We start from the raw sequence: 19,636 nt of genomic DNA, 5'->3' as shown, positions 1-19,636 counted from the left end.
GTCCACTGATTCTGAACGTTGCTTCCTTGTTCGCTTCTCCTTGCTCTCCAATGTCAGTGCCGCTTTCTTCTCATTGTCCTTGGCCAACTGCCATGATCTTGTTATTTTTGTGTCACATGATACCTCCTGTTCCTTCTTTGTTATATTCTTTACTGACACACTATTGTCGCTCCAGTCATTGTCATCGTCATCATTGGCACTGCCATGGCCATCTCTATAATCGTAGGCAGGTGACCCCAGTTGAGTAGTTGGCGAATCAATGGCAATGGTAACATTGTCCTCTGGTGGCGGAGAGGGTGGTGGTTGTTGTTTCGTCTTCAGTCTTGTAGTGGATGCGGCCGTCTTTGTATTCAATGTGTTTGTCTTTATCGGTGTCTGTGTCTGTGTCTTTGTCGTCTTTGTAGTCGTAGACGTTGTCTTTGTTTTTGTCGGTGTCGTTGATGGTGATGGAGTACTCAACAGTTTGCTACTTCGCCTTGTCCTCATTGTTGTTTGTTGTTGTGTTTCACAGTCATTCTCATCTATTATTATATATCCACCTCCTACATGACTACCATTCAGTACCATTTGTTCCACCTACTTCCTCTCTCTCTATATAATTACAACAAACAATATATATATCTATTATCTCTATCTTTTAAAGATGCATGTGAATAATAAGATTAAACAGACGAATGTTGCATTCATTCTTGGAGGTTTTGAGCCCAAAACACCCCTTTTTGAAGTTTGGCGCGAGACTCAGGTCGCGGTGATGGACCAGGTGTCTTTATTCCTGATGGTTGGATGATCTTGGATGACTGTGTTGATTGATTCCATGACATCATTGGCCGGCTCATATCCATCGAGGAAGCTGATGTATAGTTGTTCCAACATTAGATTGGAATCTATACCTTCAATCAAATCTTGATCGGAGCTGTTACCTGAGCGTTCAACATTCAAACATGTAAGCTCACGTATACCAATAGCCTCTTTCAACAACCTTGACAATCTCCTCATTGAGATACCTTTGATTGTGAAGCATGTGACATTGGCCAAGTCTGCGAGGTGGCCACCAGGTGTGCCAGGGTAATTGGGAGTGTAAGTCAGCTTGTCCAACGACCTCTTGACAGGGACCAATACATCGACATCAAGACTAAGATCTTGGATATTGGCAATTGATGGATGATCGGATTGGAGTAACAGTACGAGGAGCTCAGGGTCATCCACATCACACTTGAGACTGGTCAACGATTGTTGTTTGGTAAGATAGTTGCACAGATCGCGAGTAAAGCCTGTTGACAATGGAGATGAATCGCGCCACGATGTAATGATCAATGTCAATTGTTGGAGATTCTTCATCCGAAGCAGACCATCAAAGAATATTGGACGCATCTCATCCCTGCTGATGTAGTCGGTGAAGCCCACCTCGGCATCATAGAGGCGCAGACACGTCAGATAAATAAAGTGATTGAAGAGCAGGTCGCACATGGTCTGGCACAGGGTATCATGGTCTCTGGACTTGATTGCCAAGGCCAGGTCAAGATGTGTGACTGTTGGCGCCATTGCTTCGATTGACTTGATGGTGTTGTCGTTCAACTCCTGATCGTACGGCCACACAATGTCGATGGTGAGCGACAGTCTTGTCGGCATCAGACCGCTCTCCACCAGATCCCCATAATAGTCAATGTTGAATACGATGTCGGTGAGTTGTGGCGCCAGCTTACAAAGATGCTCAAATGCTTGGTCTGGATGGTGGTCATTGAGCTGCCAGCTGGGCAGTCTGACACCAGTGAGATTGACCGATCGCCACAATGAGTACTTGTTATCGAGGTGGTGTTTGGTTATCAATTGGTCTAGTTGCTCTGGTGTACCTTTGAATGTTCGTACAAAACTACTAATGAAATGACCAACAAACAGTAGACAACTCCAAGAACCATCTCTTCTCTCTCTTTCTACAATGTATCCATAAGTAATCCAATATCTTCTTATATATTATTTGACAAAGTATCATTATTTATTACTCTTATTACTTGTATGTATATTGTATTAATATTCAATCAATCATTCATTCATTCATTCATTTGATATTGGTGTTGCTGTGGTTGATGCTGTTGACTACACACTGAGATTGCTGCTGGCTATTACATGTTGCTATTGCTATGACATTGCGTTGTTGTGAGATTTCAAAGTCAACCAACAATGATTGACCAAACAAAGGGCGAGTGCACATTGAGTTCACAGTTGATTTTTTCTCCTCTCACATAATTAAGTGTGAGACAAGATCTCAACTGTGCACTCCCTCTTTGGGTCTAGTTAAACGAAGTTCATTAATTTTCAACATCATTGATTCCTCGCCAGTGGTCATCGTTAACGATAACTTAACAACAATGATGTGATTTAAACAATCATCACAAATATGTATAATGTACCTCCAATTTGATATCAATGATATGAATGAAGGGTCCAACACTGTCACACCCAGTTAACCTCTCATTCATCTATCGAACAGACCCTCCCTCTAAACCAATGAGCCCAAGTTGAGGGGTCGATCAGACCAGCAATCGGACCATCACAACCCAGGTTATGTGTGAGCTTACTCAAGCATGGACAAAGACACAAAGATATATAGATACTGGCTTATTGATCAAGATAGATGGTTTGGAATGAGATGTTCATACTTTAGATAACCAACAATCAATCAATCGATCAGATCAATCAAACAAACTAAATTGAGCTCTAAAGTAGTACATTTGGCAACAATAACAACAACAGTGTTGTGTAAGTGTCAGGCACCAACTAACGTAATGTATGTACATACATATACACTTGTAGACATGTCATTGATCAGTGACCAATCCTAGCATACACATAGAGTCTCTTGTTTGTGTGCTTGTTGACAAGTGGTGATCCAGGTTCAAAGTCTTTGAAACCCGACACAAGTGCACACCAAAAACCAAAAACAGGCCCAAGTTCCTTTTTTGACACACTCATTTTGAATTTTTATGTGGGTGGCGGGACCAAAGCCCAACATGGTGTCCATCAAATCGGTTCGGTGTCAAACACAGACACTACGAACAAACACATTCACACATCTGTCAATAAGGTCAACAAGTCAATCAATCACATACACTAGGTAGATCACATCTGTTAACATCATTGTATATCACATGCCTTTGGAAGTGGAGTGAGTTCATTGGAACACGACGAATGTCGCTGACGTGCCTGCCTCCTCACACCTAATAATAGGTTTGTCCACATGTGGACACTTAGACCAAGTCATCATTGGGGTTGGCTTGGCTTCTAACCTAATAATAGGCTGGATCATTAGATTGATTGTCCTTCCATCTGTCCGTTTGTCTCTTGACTTATCCTGGACCAAGTATAAATATGTTGTGACATACCAATCACAATCATTCATTCATACATACAATCAAAGTATAACAACAATACATAATCATACATACCATCATCCAGCATCATGATACAATTGGATCATCAAGTACCAATCAACCACAACATCAACAACATCAACAATAATAACTTATTCGATCAACATAGCAGAATAGTAATGTCCAATCACAACATCAATAATCTCATCAATCCAGTCCCTACCACCACTACCAACCCAAGAATGATTACCAACACAACAACTACAACTAGTAATACAACTACTACTACCACTGGTAGGAGGTCACCAAAGACAACTACATCATCACCATCACAATCATCATCCAACTTATTCCATCCATATCAATTCAAACATTTGGACTCGTTGCCAGTCAACAACAAGTCAAACACTACCAACACCACTACAAACACAACAACCAATACCAACAATTATAATATCAATAACAATATCTATTTGAACTATATTACCCAACAACAATATGATAGACAATTGAATAATGTCTCACCAATTCAGTTGAGTACAACTACTTCAGCGACTGCCCATGCCCCTTCCCAGCCACATCAAGGCGGCCAACAACACCACCACCACTCAATCAACTTTACAAAAGTTGGAAGTCCAGGCACATCCCCGATCCAAACTCCCGGACTCTACCTCTGTTCTTCCCAATTCCAATATCCACAATTCATTCAAATGCCTCAACATCATCAACAGCATCAACAATCCCAGCCTCAACATCTTTCAGTTCCAACACAATATCAACCTGGCCCATTGACCCCACCTTCGCCAGCATCACTCAGTCCACGCTCGCCAGACCTTGGTAGTGACTTGATGGAAGGATCAACCAACAGCAAGAAGGGCTTCTATGGTTTGACTTCCAACTTGTTGGAGTTGTGCCAAAAGATCGATCAGGAACATGGTGTCACAAGGGACAGGTCGGTAATGCTCAATGAGTTGCACTCTGAGCTGGATGGCATCATCAAGAAGATCAACAGGGTCAAGAAGAACAAGCTGCCCTACCCACCAGTCATCCCAGCCGACGTCGAGAAGAAGGACTTTATCGACCTGCGTCCACGTCGCAACAGGAAGAGCAAGGGCGGTCCCAAGAAGGACCAGGAGGACGACTTGGTGTGTCTGCGCTGTGGCACCAAGGAGTCGCCAGAGTGGCGCAAGGGTCCCGATGGATGCAAGTCGCTGTGTAACGCCTGTGGAATCTATTTCTCCAAGACCAAGAAGCGCGAGCTTGAGTCCTCCACCAAGAACATTGTCCTGTTGCCCAGTATCATCACTCCCACCATATCAAAGTCCAGCGACAGCATCGACAACACCTCAACTACTGGACCATCATTGGCAGCGATCAGTATAAACAGTCTAATCTCAAACAACACTGATGATAGTGACTCGCCATCAATGTCTTGAGTGACTCCTCCAATCAATCAATCACATCAATCAATCAATCAATTTTACCAGACTGCGACTGCGCGGTCTATGGACCAATGTGATGTATGCTCCTGACCGGAGCAACCATGTGTCCATCATTGAAACCTTAACCAGCTGTTGGCTGGGGTCGGTCGTAGCCTACTGCTTCGTGCCCAGACCTGTACATTAGCTGTCCTCCAATAAACAAACATGTTAACTAATATATATTATGTAGTACTAATTGATTAATCAAACATTGAATGATAACAGTTTCCAACGAGGTGCGACAACATATTGTATGTGTGTGTGTGTGTGATTGATCAATCAATCAATCAAAGTGGTAACTGGAAATGGGTGGAAGTTATTTTTATCTGTCCAAAGAGTGAATGGATATATCAATGAGTAAAGGTACTACTTGATTGATCTAGTTTGAATGGTCCCAAGCATTGAATTGATGGAGGATACAATATCTGGTGATGATTGATGGATGAGGTTAATGAGGAGGATGAAGTTGAGGATGAGGATGATGTATTGATTGACAGTTTACCAAGTATGGTATTGTACATGAATTCATAACAGTCGATCAATTGATCATTCATTATCCAATATATTACCAACTACATTATTTATTATTAATTATTTATTATTAATATGTCTAAATTATTATTACATTTATTATTAATATGTATATTTTTAAAAATAGTTCTCAGCCAAGAAATAGAGATTGATTCAATCAAATATGGATATTTTAATGCTACCCTAGTTGGAAAGAATATAATTAATATTTATAATATTAGTATTACTACATCGGACTCCAACTATACAATTACAACTTTTAAAATACATAGTAATAATGAATCAATAATAGATATAGAATATGGATTTGATGTACCTACCGAAGGTACATTGAGTCTATGTACCAAATCCAATAATTGTACTTATATCGAATGGAATCCATTCTTTATACTGGACATCAAAGGTGCACCTACACAAGGTGGTCTGCTCACCATACATGGTGCATGTTTGATAATGTCCAACAACACTACAGTAGGTCCAACACTATACTTTGACAAGTTGGATCTGAGGATTGAGAGTTTGTCAATATCCAATGGATCACAAGTCTACTTCAACATCACATCAGATCTGATACATCCAGGTTTAGATAACAATGCCTACTATGATGATGGTTATCGAACTGCCAAGTTAATACAAATACCAATTGCTCGTAAGTACTTACATGTACCAAGGACGTTGTCAGGTGATCAGTCCAAAGTCTAACAATGTCATAGCCCCATACATTGATAACATCACATTGATATCGCCTGATAGACTATTGATTGATGGAGGTAGCTTTGGAACAGCGGCCAGCAATAACAATAGTTCGAAAAATGATCTTGTGGTCACTGTGGATGGACATTCATTGCAAGCCAATGTGGAGATTGATCATATGGTGTTGAACGCCACATCGCGTAATGTTAAAGGAGTGAGTCCACTTCTTTGGAAGAATGCTGGTGTCAAGTCTGTTGTAGTAACAGTGTCCAATGTTACTGGTGAACCATTTGGAGTTATTGTACAACCAGATGTATACAAAGTTACATCAGCGGCAAGTGACCTAGGTGGATTGGTTACAATAAGCGGTTCTAGATTGACTTTCATGAGATGGAATCAGACATACTCGAATATATCAATTCGCATTGGTAATGCTCAGTGTGAGCCTAGGACACCAACTACATGGAGCGAGACAACATTGGAGTGTTTGATGCCAGCATGGTCCAACAAAGTATACATCAACAGGACTAATCTACCTGTGATTGTAACTATCGATGGCGCCAACTCCAATACCAACGTGACCTTCTCGTATGATGTCCCTGAGATACTTGTGACCAAGGCCATACAGCATTTCAACAAGATTGGTATACTTGGACAGAGATTGGGCGACTCAGCAATGTGCAACTTGACCAGGGTATACTTGTGGAACCAGACAGCCATCCCATCATCCATCAGATTCCAAGGGACTGACAAACTATATCGATCAGGATTGGACAGACGAGTGCAATTGGTCGAGTTTGATATTTCCGATCAGACTCCTGTTGGTGTAGAGATGAGCTTGTCATTGCAGTACCGTGGTGTCTATGCGACCAACTACATGGCCTTGGTGATCAAACCGATCATCACCAACATATCATCGCCGCCAGTGACAGGAGGAGAGCTATCCATCCAAGGAATGTTGTTCAACTTCAATGTCCAGGAGGTCATCATCAGTCCACTTTGCCACAATGTCACCAGAGTGAGTGCGTCGTTGGTAACATGCTTGATGGGACCAGGTGCTGGAGGTAATAATACACTCAACATGACGGTCCAAGGAGGTGTGACAGTGTCTGCTCAAGGTACATTCAACTACCAGTCACCAACTATACATGGATGTAAATGTGAGAGCATTGATCATCAGACAGGTGTGCGATCGGTCAACATTGAAGGTGATAACTTCCACAGTGACAACATAACAGTGATGATTGGTGGACAAGTGAACTGTTTGAATATCACTGTAATCGATGCTACACACCTTACATGCATGATACCATTGGACAGTATACCTCAGCCAACACCAAGAACATCGCAATCTGTGATTGTAACAGTCAGTAATCAATCATCAAACGTTATAGATATATTCAAGTACATCGACGATGAAGATGTTGTGATCAATCCAATCATTGACAATGATAATTCGACATTGAAATGGGTGATACCCATTGGAGTTGTTGCAGTTCTACTTATCACAGGTACATTTGGTTATCTAAGTTACAAACTGATACATCGCAACAAGAGGATCAATGCTGTGAAGAAGTTCATGCAGTCATAATTAAACATTAACAAATAATTACTTGTAACAGATTCTAAGAAGTGACACTTCTTTAGATCTTGAAATGAATAAGGTTGGGCCAACCTTCATTCTTTCATTCATTCAACTATGATGTTGTAGTTGTAATTCAATGTCAGATACACAACCATTATTCACTGACCTATGCTTCTATGTTCATCTACCTTGGTATTATGTAGAACAGGTCAATCTTATTATTGGACACTTTAAAGGTCATCTTTGTGATCTTAACCATATAGATAAAATCACTCATGTAGTAGCAAACACATTGGATGATCTACCAAGAGACATTCTAAAGCTAAACGCAATACATAAGCTCGTTATAGTAAGGGTATGTATTCATTGACCTCAATCGATCAATCAACCAACCAATCAATCTAACTCGTTAACGCACCAATCAGAAACAATGGATACACGAGTGTCTGAAACATGGAAGACTGATACCGTATGTACCAATCATCGATCAATCATTGTTGTTTATTCAAACATGCTAACAACTCTCTTATACAGAGTTAGCTTCTACCTCTTGGATTCACCATACTCAATGATGCATGGTTGCAAGATTATCACATTCAATGTATCAAGCGAAGACCAACGATTGGTTAGAGCATGGATTGAGCTTTTTGGTGGAAAGTACTTGTCATCATTTGATCAAAGTCATTGCACACATATGATTGCCAATGGATTGGAATCATTCCACAAGGGAGAGTTCAATCTACCCAAACATTTAAAGATCGTCTCACCTGAGTGGTTTAATCAATGTGCTCTCAACTGTCAATGGGTGTCTGAGACACCCTACCTCCTTCCACTGCCCGCCACATCCAAGTCATTATTCAAAGGAGTCACATTCTATGTACCCGAATCACTCTTTCCCGACGATGTTCACAAAGCCATCTGCGACAAAATCAAACGCTATGGTGGCCTCTTCTCTCGATCTCTTCAACAAGATTGCATCCTCATTGCTCAATATCAATCAAGTCCAGAATGTCAACAAGTAAGTTAGTTATATTGTTTGATTGAATGATTGATTGATCATATGGCTAACAATCCTCAAGGCAGCACAATCAAAGATAAAGATGGCAACAACTGATTGGATATCAGACTGCATTGATAAGAATAAGTTGATCAATATTTATGAGTTTATACTTTACCGACCGATAAGATCAAGCGATTATATACTTGGTGATGATTGTAGTTATAGGATATCCATATCAAAGTATCGTGGAAGGGATCGCGATCACATCAAAGGAATGATCAGAGTCATTGGCGCAACATACACATTATCTTTGGATGATCGCAACACTCATCTTGTCTGCCCATTCAAGCGTGGCGCCAAGTATCATCTTGCCGAGGCACTTGGAATCAAAGTTGTGACTCGAGAGTGGCTGGAATCAATCATAGCCAATGGCAAGGAGCAATTACAAATCAATCAATGAAGGAATATACATTCGATATTGCGTGGATCACAACTACGACGCGACTATGCCGTGCTGTTATCTCCACTTTCTTTGTTTAATAATGCTATACTACTATATATATGTGTCCCAATAACCTTAGGCAATGTCTGACTTCTGCGCCTTTCGAGGCTCTCGGCGCAGTGATTCGCGATGTAGATGCTGCTGGTAGTGATCCAGACTCTCGCCCTTGTAGTCGTTAATGCTCAACAGGAACTCTTGGATCTGGTGCACTGGCTGCAGGTTGTACGATTGCTGCTGATACTGCTGCACCAATGAGATGACCTTGAAGACGAGCATGCGCTTGGTGAAGTTGATCAGGTCGACGTGGTGGTTGGGCGCCACTTCGATGTTGACAATGTCCGGGTTCTCCTCCATGAATGTCAGATCGGTCAAGTGCACACCGAGGTAAGGCAGCAGGGGCGGACGAGACGCCGCCAGTCGCGTACGGTAGTTCTTAAACGAGCTCTCAGAGTTCATGATCTTCTCCAGGTCGTCGTACATACGTTGCGTCTGCGCAGAGAGCTCGGCGCGAGTGAACTTGAGTCTGTAGACTGAGGAGAAGTTGAGGCCGGCAATGATGGCCATCAGTGAGTTGAAGTTGTTCATCAGACGGAGGTGGTCGGCAATCTTGATGAAGCGTGTCATCATCCTGGCTCGAGCCTTGACCTTGGGCGTCTCGATGATCATTGTGGCCACCCACATCGACACGTTGTTGAAGCGATCGATCATCTTGAGCACGTTGGGTGCACGATGCTTCAACTTGACCTTGTTCCATGACTGATTGAGCAACTCGGGTGGCTTGATGCGCTTGTATATCTCAAACTCGATCAGCGTCATCTGGCGTGCGATCTCCTCCTCGTCAATGTCGTAGATGGAGAGGTTCTGCGAGAAGATGTTGCGCGGTACGATTGGCTCGGGAGTCTTGTCGTTGAACTTGAGCTTGCTGGCAGGCTGCTTCTCCACCTTTGTCAGAGACTTCATGAGCGCTGCAGCCGGGCCTGGATGCTTGAGTGTGATCACCTCGATAAAGTTGCGCAGAGACTGGATCAGCTTGTCGTCAAAGTCCGAGAAGTACTCGTCCAGCCACTTCTTGAGCACGTTGATCACTTTGAGCTGGATGGCCTTAATGGCGCCCTCCTCGCTGGTGCCAGCGTCGGCACCGCCGCTGGACTTTATAAACTTTGGCACATTGTAGCGTTGCTCCAGCTTGCCTAGCAACTTCTCCGGTGAGCAGAACGACTGGTAGGTCATCATGAAGGTCTTGAGGAATTGTTGGTCCACCTTGGAGCCATGTGTCAGTGTCTCCACCAGTTTGTTGAGTGTGCCCCACTTGACCACCTCCTCGTCCTGGTCATCCTCAGCATTGCGTGTAGTCTCCACGACAATGTTCTCGGGTGGCTCATCCCATATGTTGACGCCGTCATCCTCATACTCATCCTCGAGCAAGTCCATCGAGTAGAGTAGGTCATCGCGTTCATTGCTCTTGACCTGGCGCTCCTCGGCCGAGTACTCGGCGTGGTCGATCGAGAAGTCATAGATCCTGTCAGTGTCACGCAATGCATTGCGCACAAATGTCACCAGCCTGCTCTCGTTGAGCTGGTCGGTAGTGGGCGTGGTGACCTTGGATTCCTTCTCGAGTGTCTGTCGGGTCTGCTTCAGACCCTTTGTTGAGAGATGGTGGAGGATCAGCTCGATTACTGCCTTGCGGTCCAGGGTCTGCTTGACGTCATTCTTGCCTGGAGCAAACTGCTTTCCAAACACGACGCCTCTGTCCAAAGGGTATATCCTCTCGCACAAGTTATTTATCTGTGCATTCTTCTCCAGGACATTCCTTCTCCAGTCCGATCTGTCTGCTGATATATCCGAGTAGAGAGCTATGTTTTGGAAGTGGAGCGTGGGCGTTAGGTTGTGTTGCTATCGCGCGTGGACATGTGTGGCAGGTGGTGTTTCCGCGGAAACAATCCAGTCCAGTCTAATAACTTACATTGTATATTATTGTTCTCAATGTGTAATGATATCATCTTGATTATGTATGTATGTATATATGACCAGGTTGCTATATGACTGGTTTAATTTGAATGATTTCTGTTGTTATATGTTGTATGAATGAATAAGGTATATAATCGACAAGTACTTGTATATATGTATATGTATATAGTGTATAACTAACTAACTAACTACCAAGGTAATAACAAGTTATATGGCAACAGCAGGATTGTTGTATCATTTGTACACAGGCCTGGCACTACGAGTTAAACTATAGAGTATTGGCTGCTGCTGTTGTTGATGTTTGATTTGTTGTTATTATTGTTACTATTATATGATTTTGTTGTTGACTCTTTGTTGTAAGTAAGAGAGTAGCGAGCAAGCAAGCAAACAAACAAACAACACCACAGACACAGATACACTAGCTAGCTCCCGCTAGTCAGGTCAGGTTGGACAGTCAGGTCAGGCAGGAACAACCACCCGGGTTGTTGATGGACACCTCCTTTTAATCAGGTGCTGTGATCAGCCTCCTCCTGCTATTCTATATCGATGTTGGATTGAATTGACAGACAGTGTCTGATGACAATCAGGCGCAGATAAGCTTATGGTAATGCAACAGGATTGAATGAAATCAGACCTGTTGCTGCTGCAGTCGATCAGTCAGTCAGCCAGTCAGACAGACACACAGTGGTTGATGTTGATTGTTGATTGTTGTTGTTGTGTCCGTCTGTCTGTATCGACGTGAATGTGAATGCAAGGGAGGTGCTTGAGCTTGAACTTGGTTGGTGTGTGATTTGTGGTAGGGTTGATGCGTGTCCTGGAGATTGAATTGATTGGGGTGCGGGGGTGTTGGTTGGGGAATGATAGTCAACACACTCTATTGTTGTTGTTCATTCAATCAATCGATCAATCAGTCTGTCATTCAACGGGTCTAATAAGGTTATATTATTTATATGTTTACTAAACTTAATTAATTATTTATATATATATATATATATGTTTGTTATTGTGTGTATATGTATGTATGATGAGTTAGGGAGTTAATGAGTTAGTTAGAGTGTCATCAGTCATAGGAATATATCCAGCGAAATGATTGGTTGTTCGTTCTACCCACACTACACACAAAGAAAGACAACTACAAACAACAACAATGGGCAATGGGCAAATCAATCAAGATCTTAATTTAGAATTAGATTGTTGTTTTGACTTGGTTGGACGAACGGTCCAAAAAGCTTCAGTAAAGTCCTTAACCCTCCACACTAATTTTGGAACAGACTTCGCGACTTCCCTGGTATCGAAAGTGAATGATCATGATTAGGTGAACTGATCATCATCATTCACTTCGGTAAAATCTGTATCACTAAATAATGTTTCAAGTAATAACATGTCTGACAAGTCAGACAAGTCTTGCTAACAATCAATCATGTGATCATATTCAGAATGGTAATTGACTCATTCATTGACATCCCCGCGATCATCGACTTGATTGATTTTAAAGTTAGTGTAGTTTATTGGAAGTTGGATTGGATAGTTATAGAATACATAAATGGATAGATTGTAGATGCCATGAAGTGGCGGTCAAGTCAAAGTTAATGATGATTTTGTATTAATGATTAACTGGAAGAGGCATATAATTTCCAACATCGTCACTATCAATGTCTTGGTCGTAGTTGTTATCATCATCATCATCATTGCCAGAGTAGGTGGGAGTATATAATGGGCTGAGGGGTTCATCATCATTATCGTTGTTGACAGAGTAGGTATCAGTGGGAGTACATCCTGGATTGAAGGGCGTATTATCTTCATTGCGATTGTCATTGTACCCTCCCGCTTGAGTAGCTTCTTCTCCAAAGAAGACCCATCCTCTCACTCTCTGTTGATTGATTGGTATAATATTGGTCGTGATGATTGTGTCTCTTGAAGGTGGAGTGAATCTCTCATTGAACCTCGCCAACGAGTCGTAGTTGGCATTGCCTGATCTGCTGTGTAGCGAGACAAAGCATTTATCTTGCAAGTGGCCTCTTGGACGTAGTGTCAAGTTGAAAGAATTGTATCGATCTTCTGTTCTAATATGGAACAGAGGCACTCTGGGGAAGTTGAGTGTCAACCATCCAGCAAGCATCTCCAATGCGTTGAGATCAATCCCCTGGTTCTCAAAGTCCAGATAAAGAGATGACAGAGGTAATCTGTCAGGATTAAAGTCTGGCTTGTAATACTTTGTGGCGCCCTTCCAATGTTTCTCATTGGTCAATCCTTTTTGAATGTGAACAGAAATGGGTGTCGTGGAGAATTGATTGAGCAATGCTGGTTGGAGCTTGAAAAGCTGCTCATGAGTGCTTAGTGAGAGTCTCCTAAGAGCTGGTGGGAATGTGGCAGTAAGGCAGCGGCTAATGAAGCACCAATTGATAGATTTGTGAGTGAGTTGGGGAAGACTCGTATGTCCAACTCTTGATCGTATCCTGGAAGCATCAAAGTGATTAGAGAAGGTGGAAGTATTCCATCTTCAATTAGTAGATTGAAGTGTTGTCCAAATGAAAGGGATGTCAAAGAATTAGGAAGGAGTCCAGCTCTAAATGGTTGGTTGAACATTCCACCCATGTCCAAATGGACAAGGGCACTCGGAATCGATTGGTCTTGAAAGGTATGTTCTCCAATCAGAAGTGGAATCTCGTTTTCTACGATTGGTTGGTCGGGACCACCTATCTGACACACTTGCAACGACTCTGGAAGGACCACTCATGAATCGATTGCCATGGCAGTAGTCATTCTGGATGGTTAATACAATCAATGACTGAGGCAAAGATCCGATAGTTAACTGATATTCAAAATGACTTTCCAAGTGTAAGTGATTGAAGAGAGGATGGAAGAATTCCTTTGCCAATTGGCAAGGAGTAGCTCCCTCCAAAGATAAGTGTGATTAGGGACTTGGGTATATGTCTGCCGATGTTATGGGTTGATTGTAATGGTAACCAAACTCTAGACTAGTCAACGTTACAGGGAGGCTCCCTGGCTTTAGCTCCTTGTTGTAGAACCCGCCAAAGACAAGTGTGGTCAACTGAGATGGCAATGTTGTGGGCTCGATCACTTGGTTCATATGAAATGACAATGCCAAGAATGTGAGAGATGGCGGATATGTTGTCGGAAGTGATGTTGTTTTGTTGAACCCTTCCTTAAACATATCTAGAGCAAAATCTATTGGTGGAACAAGAGACAGTAGCTTCAAACTCTTGGGAAGAGACGGGTACAGAGCTGGATCACAATAATGGATTGTCAGATTAGTCAATGTGGCTGGAAAGGTTGTTTCATCAAACTTCTGAGAGAAACAGTAGACCATCGACAACCTGGTGAGTGATGGATGTCTGCCAAGGAACAGAATTCCATCAAATGATGCGTCCAAGGTAATTTCTGTCAAAGACGGTGGTAGGTACGATGTTTTGATTGGACCAACATAGCCGTGGCCCAAGGTCAGCTTTGTCAATGACTGGGGCAGAGGTAGTTGAATATTGAAGTTTTGAGCAAGCTCTGGGCTCCAGTTTGGGTTGCCTGTTTTGGACCTCTTCATAATTGATGTGACCCACCTGTCATGGAAGACTTTAATAGTTTGTTCTATAGCGTTAACTGTGTCATAACCTTTGTTTCTCATCTCCATACAATGAAGATCCATATTGTTATTGTCATATTCTCTTTCTTTCGCTTCATCTAGAGGATTAAATTTATCTCTCGATCCATCACGATTGCCAAAGGTTAACTCCTTCAGACCTGGTGGCAGAGCTCCACATTCAATGACATTGTCAAACATTCGTGGCAAAGCTGCCTTGAAGGGTGATCTGCTTGATTGATGGACGTTGAGAATTGATCGATTGGTTGTGTGTTGGATAGGCGCTGGTATCCTGGAAGTGTGCCCATTTTGGCATGTCAGATTCACTCAGGCCATGCGAGACGACTCTGATCAATCTGTAACTGGAGAGGAAGGGATGTATCTGTTTATATAATATCTTGTTGACAACTACTAGAGCCCTCACATCAATGTCCTCCAACACATTATTATTATTAGTGATAATCCACAGTATATGATCTGGTAGGTTATCCAACATTGTTTAAACTCTCTCTCTCTCCCTCTTTCTTCTCTCTTTATGTCTGGGTCTCGCCAAGAGATACTAGTATTACAAAAGAATGAATGAATGAAGATGTGAAGTTGAAGTTGGGACCCAAAGTTTGGAGTGCTTACCCAACTTTGATCTTCAAGTTTGAAATGAATCACCCAAGTGAAGGTCTTGTGTGTTTGTTAGGTGATCAACATATAATATAATCATAATAATAGAATGAACGATACAACATACTTGTTACAACTTAGTGATTACCAGAATCGTATATGTAAAGCAAAGAGCTTTGATTGGAAGTTAGTAGCAGACTCTCTTCGATTCCTGCGACAGTCCAAGCTCAGAGTGCCAATGCTTGTTGCAAGGAATGGCTATCGACTTGTGACCAATCACTTCAACAATATAAGACAGCATGAAGGTATATATCATGATTGTATATGTGATTGATCAAGCGTACTCATTCAATCAATCAATCAATCAATCAAACATTCAATGTAGTTTATGATGTTGTTGAACAGGTCATATTGGCATTATTGGAATGTGGATTGAATGATCAGGCAGCAGAGCTTATAGAGAAGGTGGCAATCAAGTTTGGAAAGACTAGTGTTAGAGTACGTCGTTTGCAAGCGATGCTCGATGAGAGTCGATCGATATACTACAATGCCAACGATACATATTTGGATATATTGGAGAAGTACCCTGCTGATATGATGTCGATGAAGAGACAGGTATCGATATTGAAGGCCAAGGGCATGTATGTGCAGGCGGCCAACCTACTCAACACCTTCCTACAAGTGTACATGGGTGACTTTGAGGCCTGGCTTGAGCTCGCCTCCCTTCACATCCGCATGTTGAATTACCGCAACGCTGCATTCTGTTACGAAGAGCTCATACTCATTCAACCACTGCACCATTCAATCTACGTCAAGTATGCAGAGGTATGTACATACCTCTCAGAGGTCACAATACATGAGTTGAGTAGCATACTTACTCGTGTCTGTCATCATCATCACCTCCCAGATCATGTACAGCATTGGAGGTGCGGATAACTACATCATTGCACTCAAGTACTATGCACATTCATTGGAGTTGAATCCATCCAACCTTGAATCAGAGAACACAACCTACCCTCCAACCAACCTATCAGCGATATATGGCATCATAATGGTATGTTTGGTTGATTGATTGTTTGATTGATTGATTGGATTGACTCAGCCATCTAACCGACTGCCTTGCCCTTCAATCCAAACAGAGTATCTTTGCCTTTTGTAATTGCCATGGAGGATCGACTAGCAAACTGCGACCGGTACAACTTGAGCTGTATGAGTGGGCACAGGGCGAGCTGAAGCGCATCACTACCAAGCACTCTCCACTCAAGTTGCCTCTTGTATCAGCCTTTATCAATGCAACCAATGTAAAGCAGGAGTCATAAGACTAGACATCCATGGTGATTGAGCCGAGTACCAGGCCTAATCCTGGGGTGTTCGACGGTCTGAGACGACTGATCATGATCAGAAATATCTTTTTCAAATGATCATTCAGATATATCTTGTTGGATCAAAGATACATATACATATACATATAAACAGATAGAGAGAGATAAGGATGTTACTTAACCAATATGTGTACGAACTGTTGGCATCATGCTGTGTTAGATGGATTGACTTTGTGAGACTGGGCGCAACATGCCAACATTATCATCGTCTGATGGTGCGCTCATCACGTTGGAAACAACTCAATCTGGGAGGTTGTCATTGGTTAACAGACAAGTTGCTGTTCCATCTTACAAAGGTGCTAGATGGATACATTAGACAAGGCTTTCAAACACCGTTCGTTGAATCACTCACATTGGATGGCTGCTACCAGCTCTCCAACCGAGTGATGGACTACATCAGCCGATGCTACGTCCTCTCCAACATTGCTCATCTCTCATTGGACAATTGTCAGATCACATCGATCAAGGACTTCTTTGGCAGACATGTCTCGACCTTGGCACCTCCCACCAATCAGGCCTCCGAAGGTCCAGAGGACCCGCCCCAGCCCATGCCCAGAGGTCCACTCCTCTCACTGCGCATACCAACGTTGCAGGCGAACCAAACAACGCCAATCCTATCACATCTATCATCGTTGACTTCACTCACTCTGCCTGGCTCGGTCGATCATTATATGATGTTGCGATTCATTGAGTCGTCGCCACGTCTCGAGCGACTGAGGATCGAGTCGCGCAACAAAGACAACCTGTTCAACACATTGATAATCGAGAAGTTGTGCCAACTGCGTAGTCTACAGGATATACATCTGATGGCAATGACCGCAATGACTGGAGAGAATGTTGGCATGCTCGCAATGAACCTCGTGAACATCAAGCGCATATCGATCACCAACAACTCACAACTCACTGGCGACTTTGTCAACGTGGTGCTAGACAGCTGCAAGAGTCTTGTCGAGCTCAACATTAGATACTGTCGCAATGTTGGTGATGTGAGCATGCGCAACACATCACTCCAGGTCTTGGATGCCTCTCACACGATTACATCCGCCAACTTGGATCTGCCCAATCTCCGTACACTCTTGCTCAACTCCTGGGGTCTTGGCGACAATGACCACTGTCACCAGCTATTCAGCAGACATCCATTGTTAAGACATCTTGACTTGACCAACTGTAACGTCAACGATGATCAACTATCAATCATACTATCATATTGTCAGAACATTCAAACATTGAACTTAGATGTAAGTTGATCGATTGATCAGATGATTGGTACCATACTAACATTGCACATCCGCTCATCCATCATAACAACAGAGATGTCCAATCACTCGGACATCGATCAATCATATATTCGACAACTGTAAAGACTTGTTCAAGATCGTACTAAGTGTAAGTGTTTGATTGATTGGATGATTGATCAGGATCCATGGATAGTATACTGACTGACCAACTGCCATCCAACAACAAACAGAACACCGTGATTGCCAAGCATCCAGAACAAGCCAACAAACTGTTGGAACTCAAGTACACTCCATCTGTTGTCTACAAGTAAAGGAGATGATATTAATGATTGATTATGGTGTTATTTATTCATGATGGATGCTGTCCGGCCTTGTATCGATGTATCCAGATCTGCCTGCCCAATGAGCTTATTGTTTGATTGATTGATTGATTGATCGGATACCACATCATGTTCTTAATGATGACAATGATGTAATGAATGTATTAACGGTATAGGTAGTCAGCTGCAATGTTTGCTGCAATCTCAGTCTCCCATCTATCACCTGATGTATATGTTAATGCCAAGGTTGGGTGTCAGTACTTGGTCTCTCACCTGATCGATTCCGATGTTGAGTGATTGAGCCTACTTACCGTTAGCCAACAGCTTCTCCTTATTGTACAATAACTCTATTCTTGACTCAGTTATATACTCAAAGTTTGGACCCTCGACGATGGCATCGACGGGACATGCCTCCTGACAGTAGCCGCAGTAGATACACTTGGTCATGTCAATGTCGTAACGGGTGGTACGACGTGAGCCGTCCTTACGGGGCTCGGCCTCAATGGTGATGGCCTGTGCGGGACAGATGGCCTCGCAGAGCTTGCAGGCAATGCAACGCTCCTCACCAGTTGGGTAACGTCGCAGTGCGTGCTCACCACGGAAACGTGGCGAGAGGGGACCTTTCTCGAATGGGTAGTTGATCGTTGCCTTCTTTCTGAAGAAGTATCCCATAGTGATGTATAGACCTACCATGATCTCTGTAAGGAAGAATGTGTTTGCTGTCTCATCAATGATGTTCTTGAGTGATGGTTGTTGCTTTGGCTATATATATGTTTGATTGATTGAGTGTATGTGTTAGCCTAACATGATCATTGTCCATTGATTGATTGATCGAATGATTGATTCACTTACCTTGTCATCCCATCTTGCACCAGCTGATCATTCGTTCATTCGTTCATTCGTACATTCATAGTGTTGTTGATGATGATATGTGAGTACGCCTGTCGACCTGTATCATGTGTCTCTCTTTCGAGACCTTGAGTCCTATCTTACCATTTGGAAGAGTGCTGTGGAATGATCTAACTGTGTATCCCAAACCAATGTTGTTTGATCTGAGTAAGGTGGACACTGTCGAGCCCTAATATATGTGATAATGCATTACAATCAATGATGTTGATATGTCAGTCTAATGTTCACATGTGATGCTGTTGCTGTATGTCATTCATTCGATAATTCATTCATTCATTCGATCATTCATTGATTAATACCTTTGCCAACTTTGTAATATGAGACATTTGTATTATCTCTATTCAATATCTGTTTGTATCTACACTATCATGAATGTATGAACGACTCAGTTTGATCACTGTGTTAGGGGTTGGCTGACTTGCGGAGTGAACCTGATTGTCCTTTTTTTG

At 42.5% G+C, this 19,636-nt stretch overlaps 8 protein-coding genes across 8 annotated transcripts; 5 read left to right on the top strand and 3 right to left on the bottom strand.

The window, feature by feature from the left end:
- Nucleotides 1–259: 259 nt before the first annotated feature.
- SAMD00019534_059570 (hypothetical protein) lies at nt 260–550 on the top strand (the record flags this gene model as incomplete). The annotated part of the gene is made up of 1 exon (XM_012898555.1): nt 260–550. The coding sequence occupies one exon, from the start codon at nt 260–262 to the stop codon at nt 548–550; it is 291 nt and encodes a 96-aa protein (XP_012754009.1).
- A 188-nt stretch (nt 551–738) lies between these two features.
- Nucleotides 739–1,629, bottom strand: SAMD00019534_059560 (hypothetical protein; the record flags this gene model as incomplete). The annotated part of the gene is made up of 1 exon (XM_012898554.1): nt 739–1,629. One exon carries the CDS (start codon nt 1,627–1,629, stop codon nt 739–741), a length of 891 nt encoding a protein of 296 aa, XP_012754008.1.
- Nucleotides 1,630–4,078: 2,449 nt separating this feature from the next.
- On the top strand, nt 4,079–4,804 carry SAMD00019534_059550 (hypothetical protein; the record flags this gene model as incomplete). The annotated part of the gene is made up of 1 exon (XM_012898553.1): nt 4,079–4,804. The coding sequence occupies one exon, from the start codon at nt 4,079–4,081 to the stop codon at nt 4,802–4,804; it is 726 nt and encodes a 241-aa protein (XP_012754007.1).
- Nucleotides 4,805–5,833: 1,029 nt separating this feature from the next.
- Nucleotides 5,834–7,664, top strand: SAMD00019534_059540 (hypothetical protein; the record flags this gene model as incomplete). The annotated part of the gene is made up of 2 exons (XM_012898552.1): nt 5,834–6,029; nt 6,094–7,664. The coding sequence occupies 2 exons, from the start codon at nt 5,834–5,836 to the stop codon at nt 7,662–7,664; spliced, it is 1,767 nt and encodes a 588-aa protein (XP_012754006.1).
- Nucleotides 7,665–9,235: 1,571 nt separating this feature from the next.
- Nucleotides 9,236–11,160, bottom strand: SAMD00019534_059530 (hypothetical protein; the record flags this gene model as incomplete). The annotated part of the gene is made up of 2 exons (XM_012898551.1): nt 9,236–11,013; nt 11,124–11,160. The coding sequence occupies 2 exons, from the start codon at nt 11,158–11,160 to the stop codon at nt 9,236–9,238; spliced, it is 1,815 nt and encodes a 604-aa protein (XP_012754005.1).
- A 4,287-nt stretch (nt 11,161–15,447) lies between these two features.
- SAMD00019534_059520 (hypothetical protein) lies at nt 15,448–16,654 on the top strand (the record flags this gene model as incomplete). The annotated part of the gene is made up of 4 exons (XM_012898550.1): nt 15,448–15,643; nt 15,724–16,163; nt 16,246–16,392; nt 16,478–16,654. Coding segments are annotated over 4 exons (960 nt in total), but the record flags the coding sequence as incomplete, so codon positions are not given.
- A 176-nt stretch (nt 16,655–16,830) lies between these two features.
- SAMD00019534_059510 (hypothetical protein) lies at nt 16,831–18,254 on the top strand (the record flags this gene model as incomplete). The annotated part of the gene is made up of 3 exons (XM_012898549.1): nt 16,831–17,958; nt 18,032–18,106; nt 18,189–18,254. Coding segments are annotated over 3 exons (1,269 nt in total), but the record flags the coding sequence as incomplete, so codon positions are not given.
- Nucleotides 18,255–18,442: 188 nt separating this feature from the next.
- SAMD00019534_059500 (hypothetical protein) lies at nt 18,443–19,513 on the bottom strand (the record flags this gene model as incomplete). The annotated part of the gene is made up of 5 exons (XM_012898548.1): nt 18,443–18,501; nt 18,590–19,040; nt 19,131–19,153; nt 19,272–19,356; nt 19,487–19,513. 5 exons carry the CDS (start codon nt 19,511–19,513, stop codon nt 18,443–18,445), a joined length of 645 nt encoding a protein of 214 aa, XP_012754002.1.
- Between the last annotated feature and the right edge of the window lie 123 nt (nt 19,514–19,636).

The sequence above is a fragment of the Acytostelium subglobosum genome (genome assembly GCF_000787575.1).
Source record: "Acytostelium subglobosum LB1 DNA, scaffold: scaffold11, whole genome shotgun sequence".
Lineage (NCBI taxonomy): Eukaryota > Evosea > Eumycetozoa > Acytosteliales > Acytosteliaceae > Acytostelium > Acytostelium subglobosum.
The sequence above is the reverse complement of the archived record's forward strand: the minus strand, read 5'-3'. Positions and strand labels throughout refer to the sequence as shown.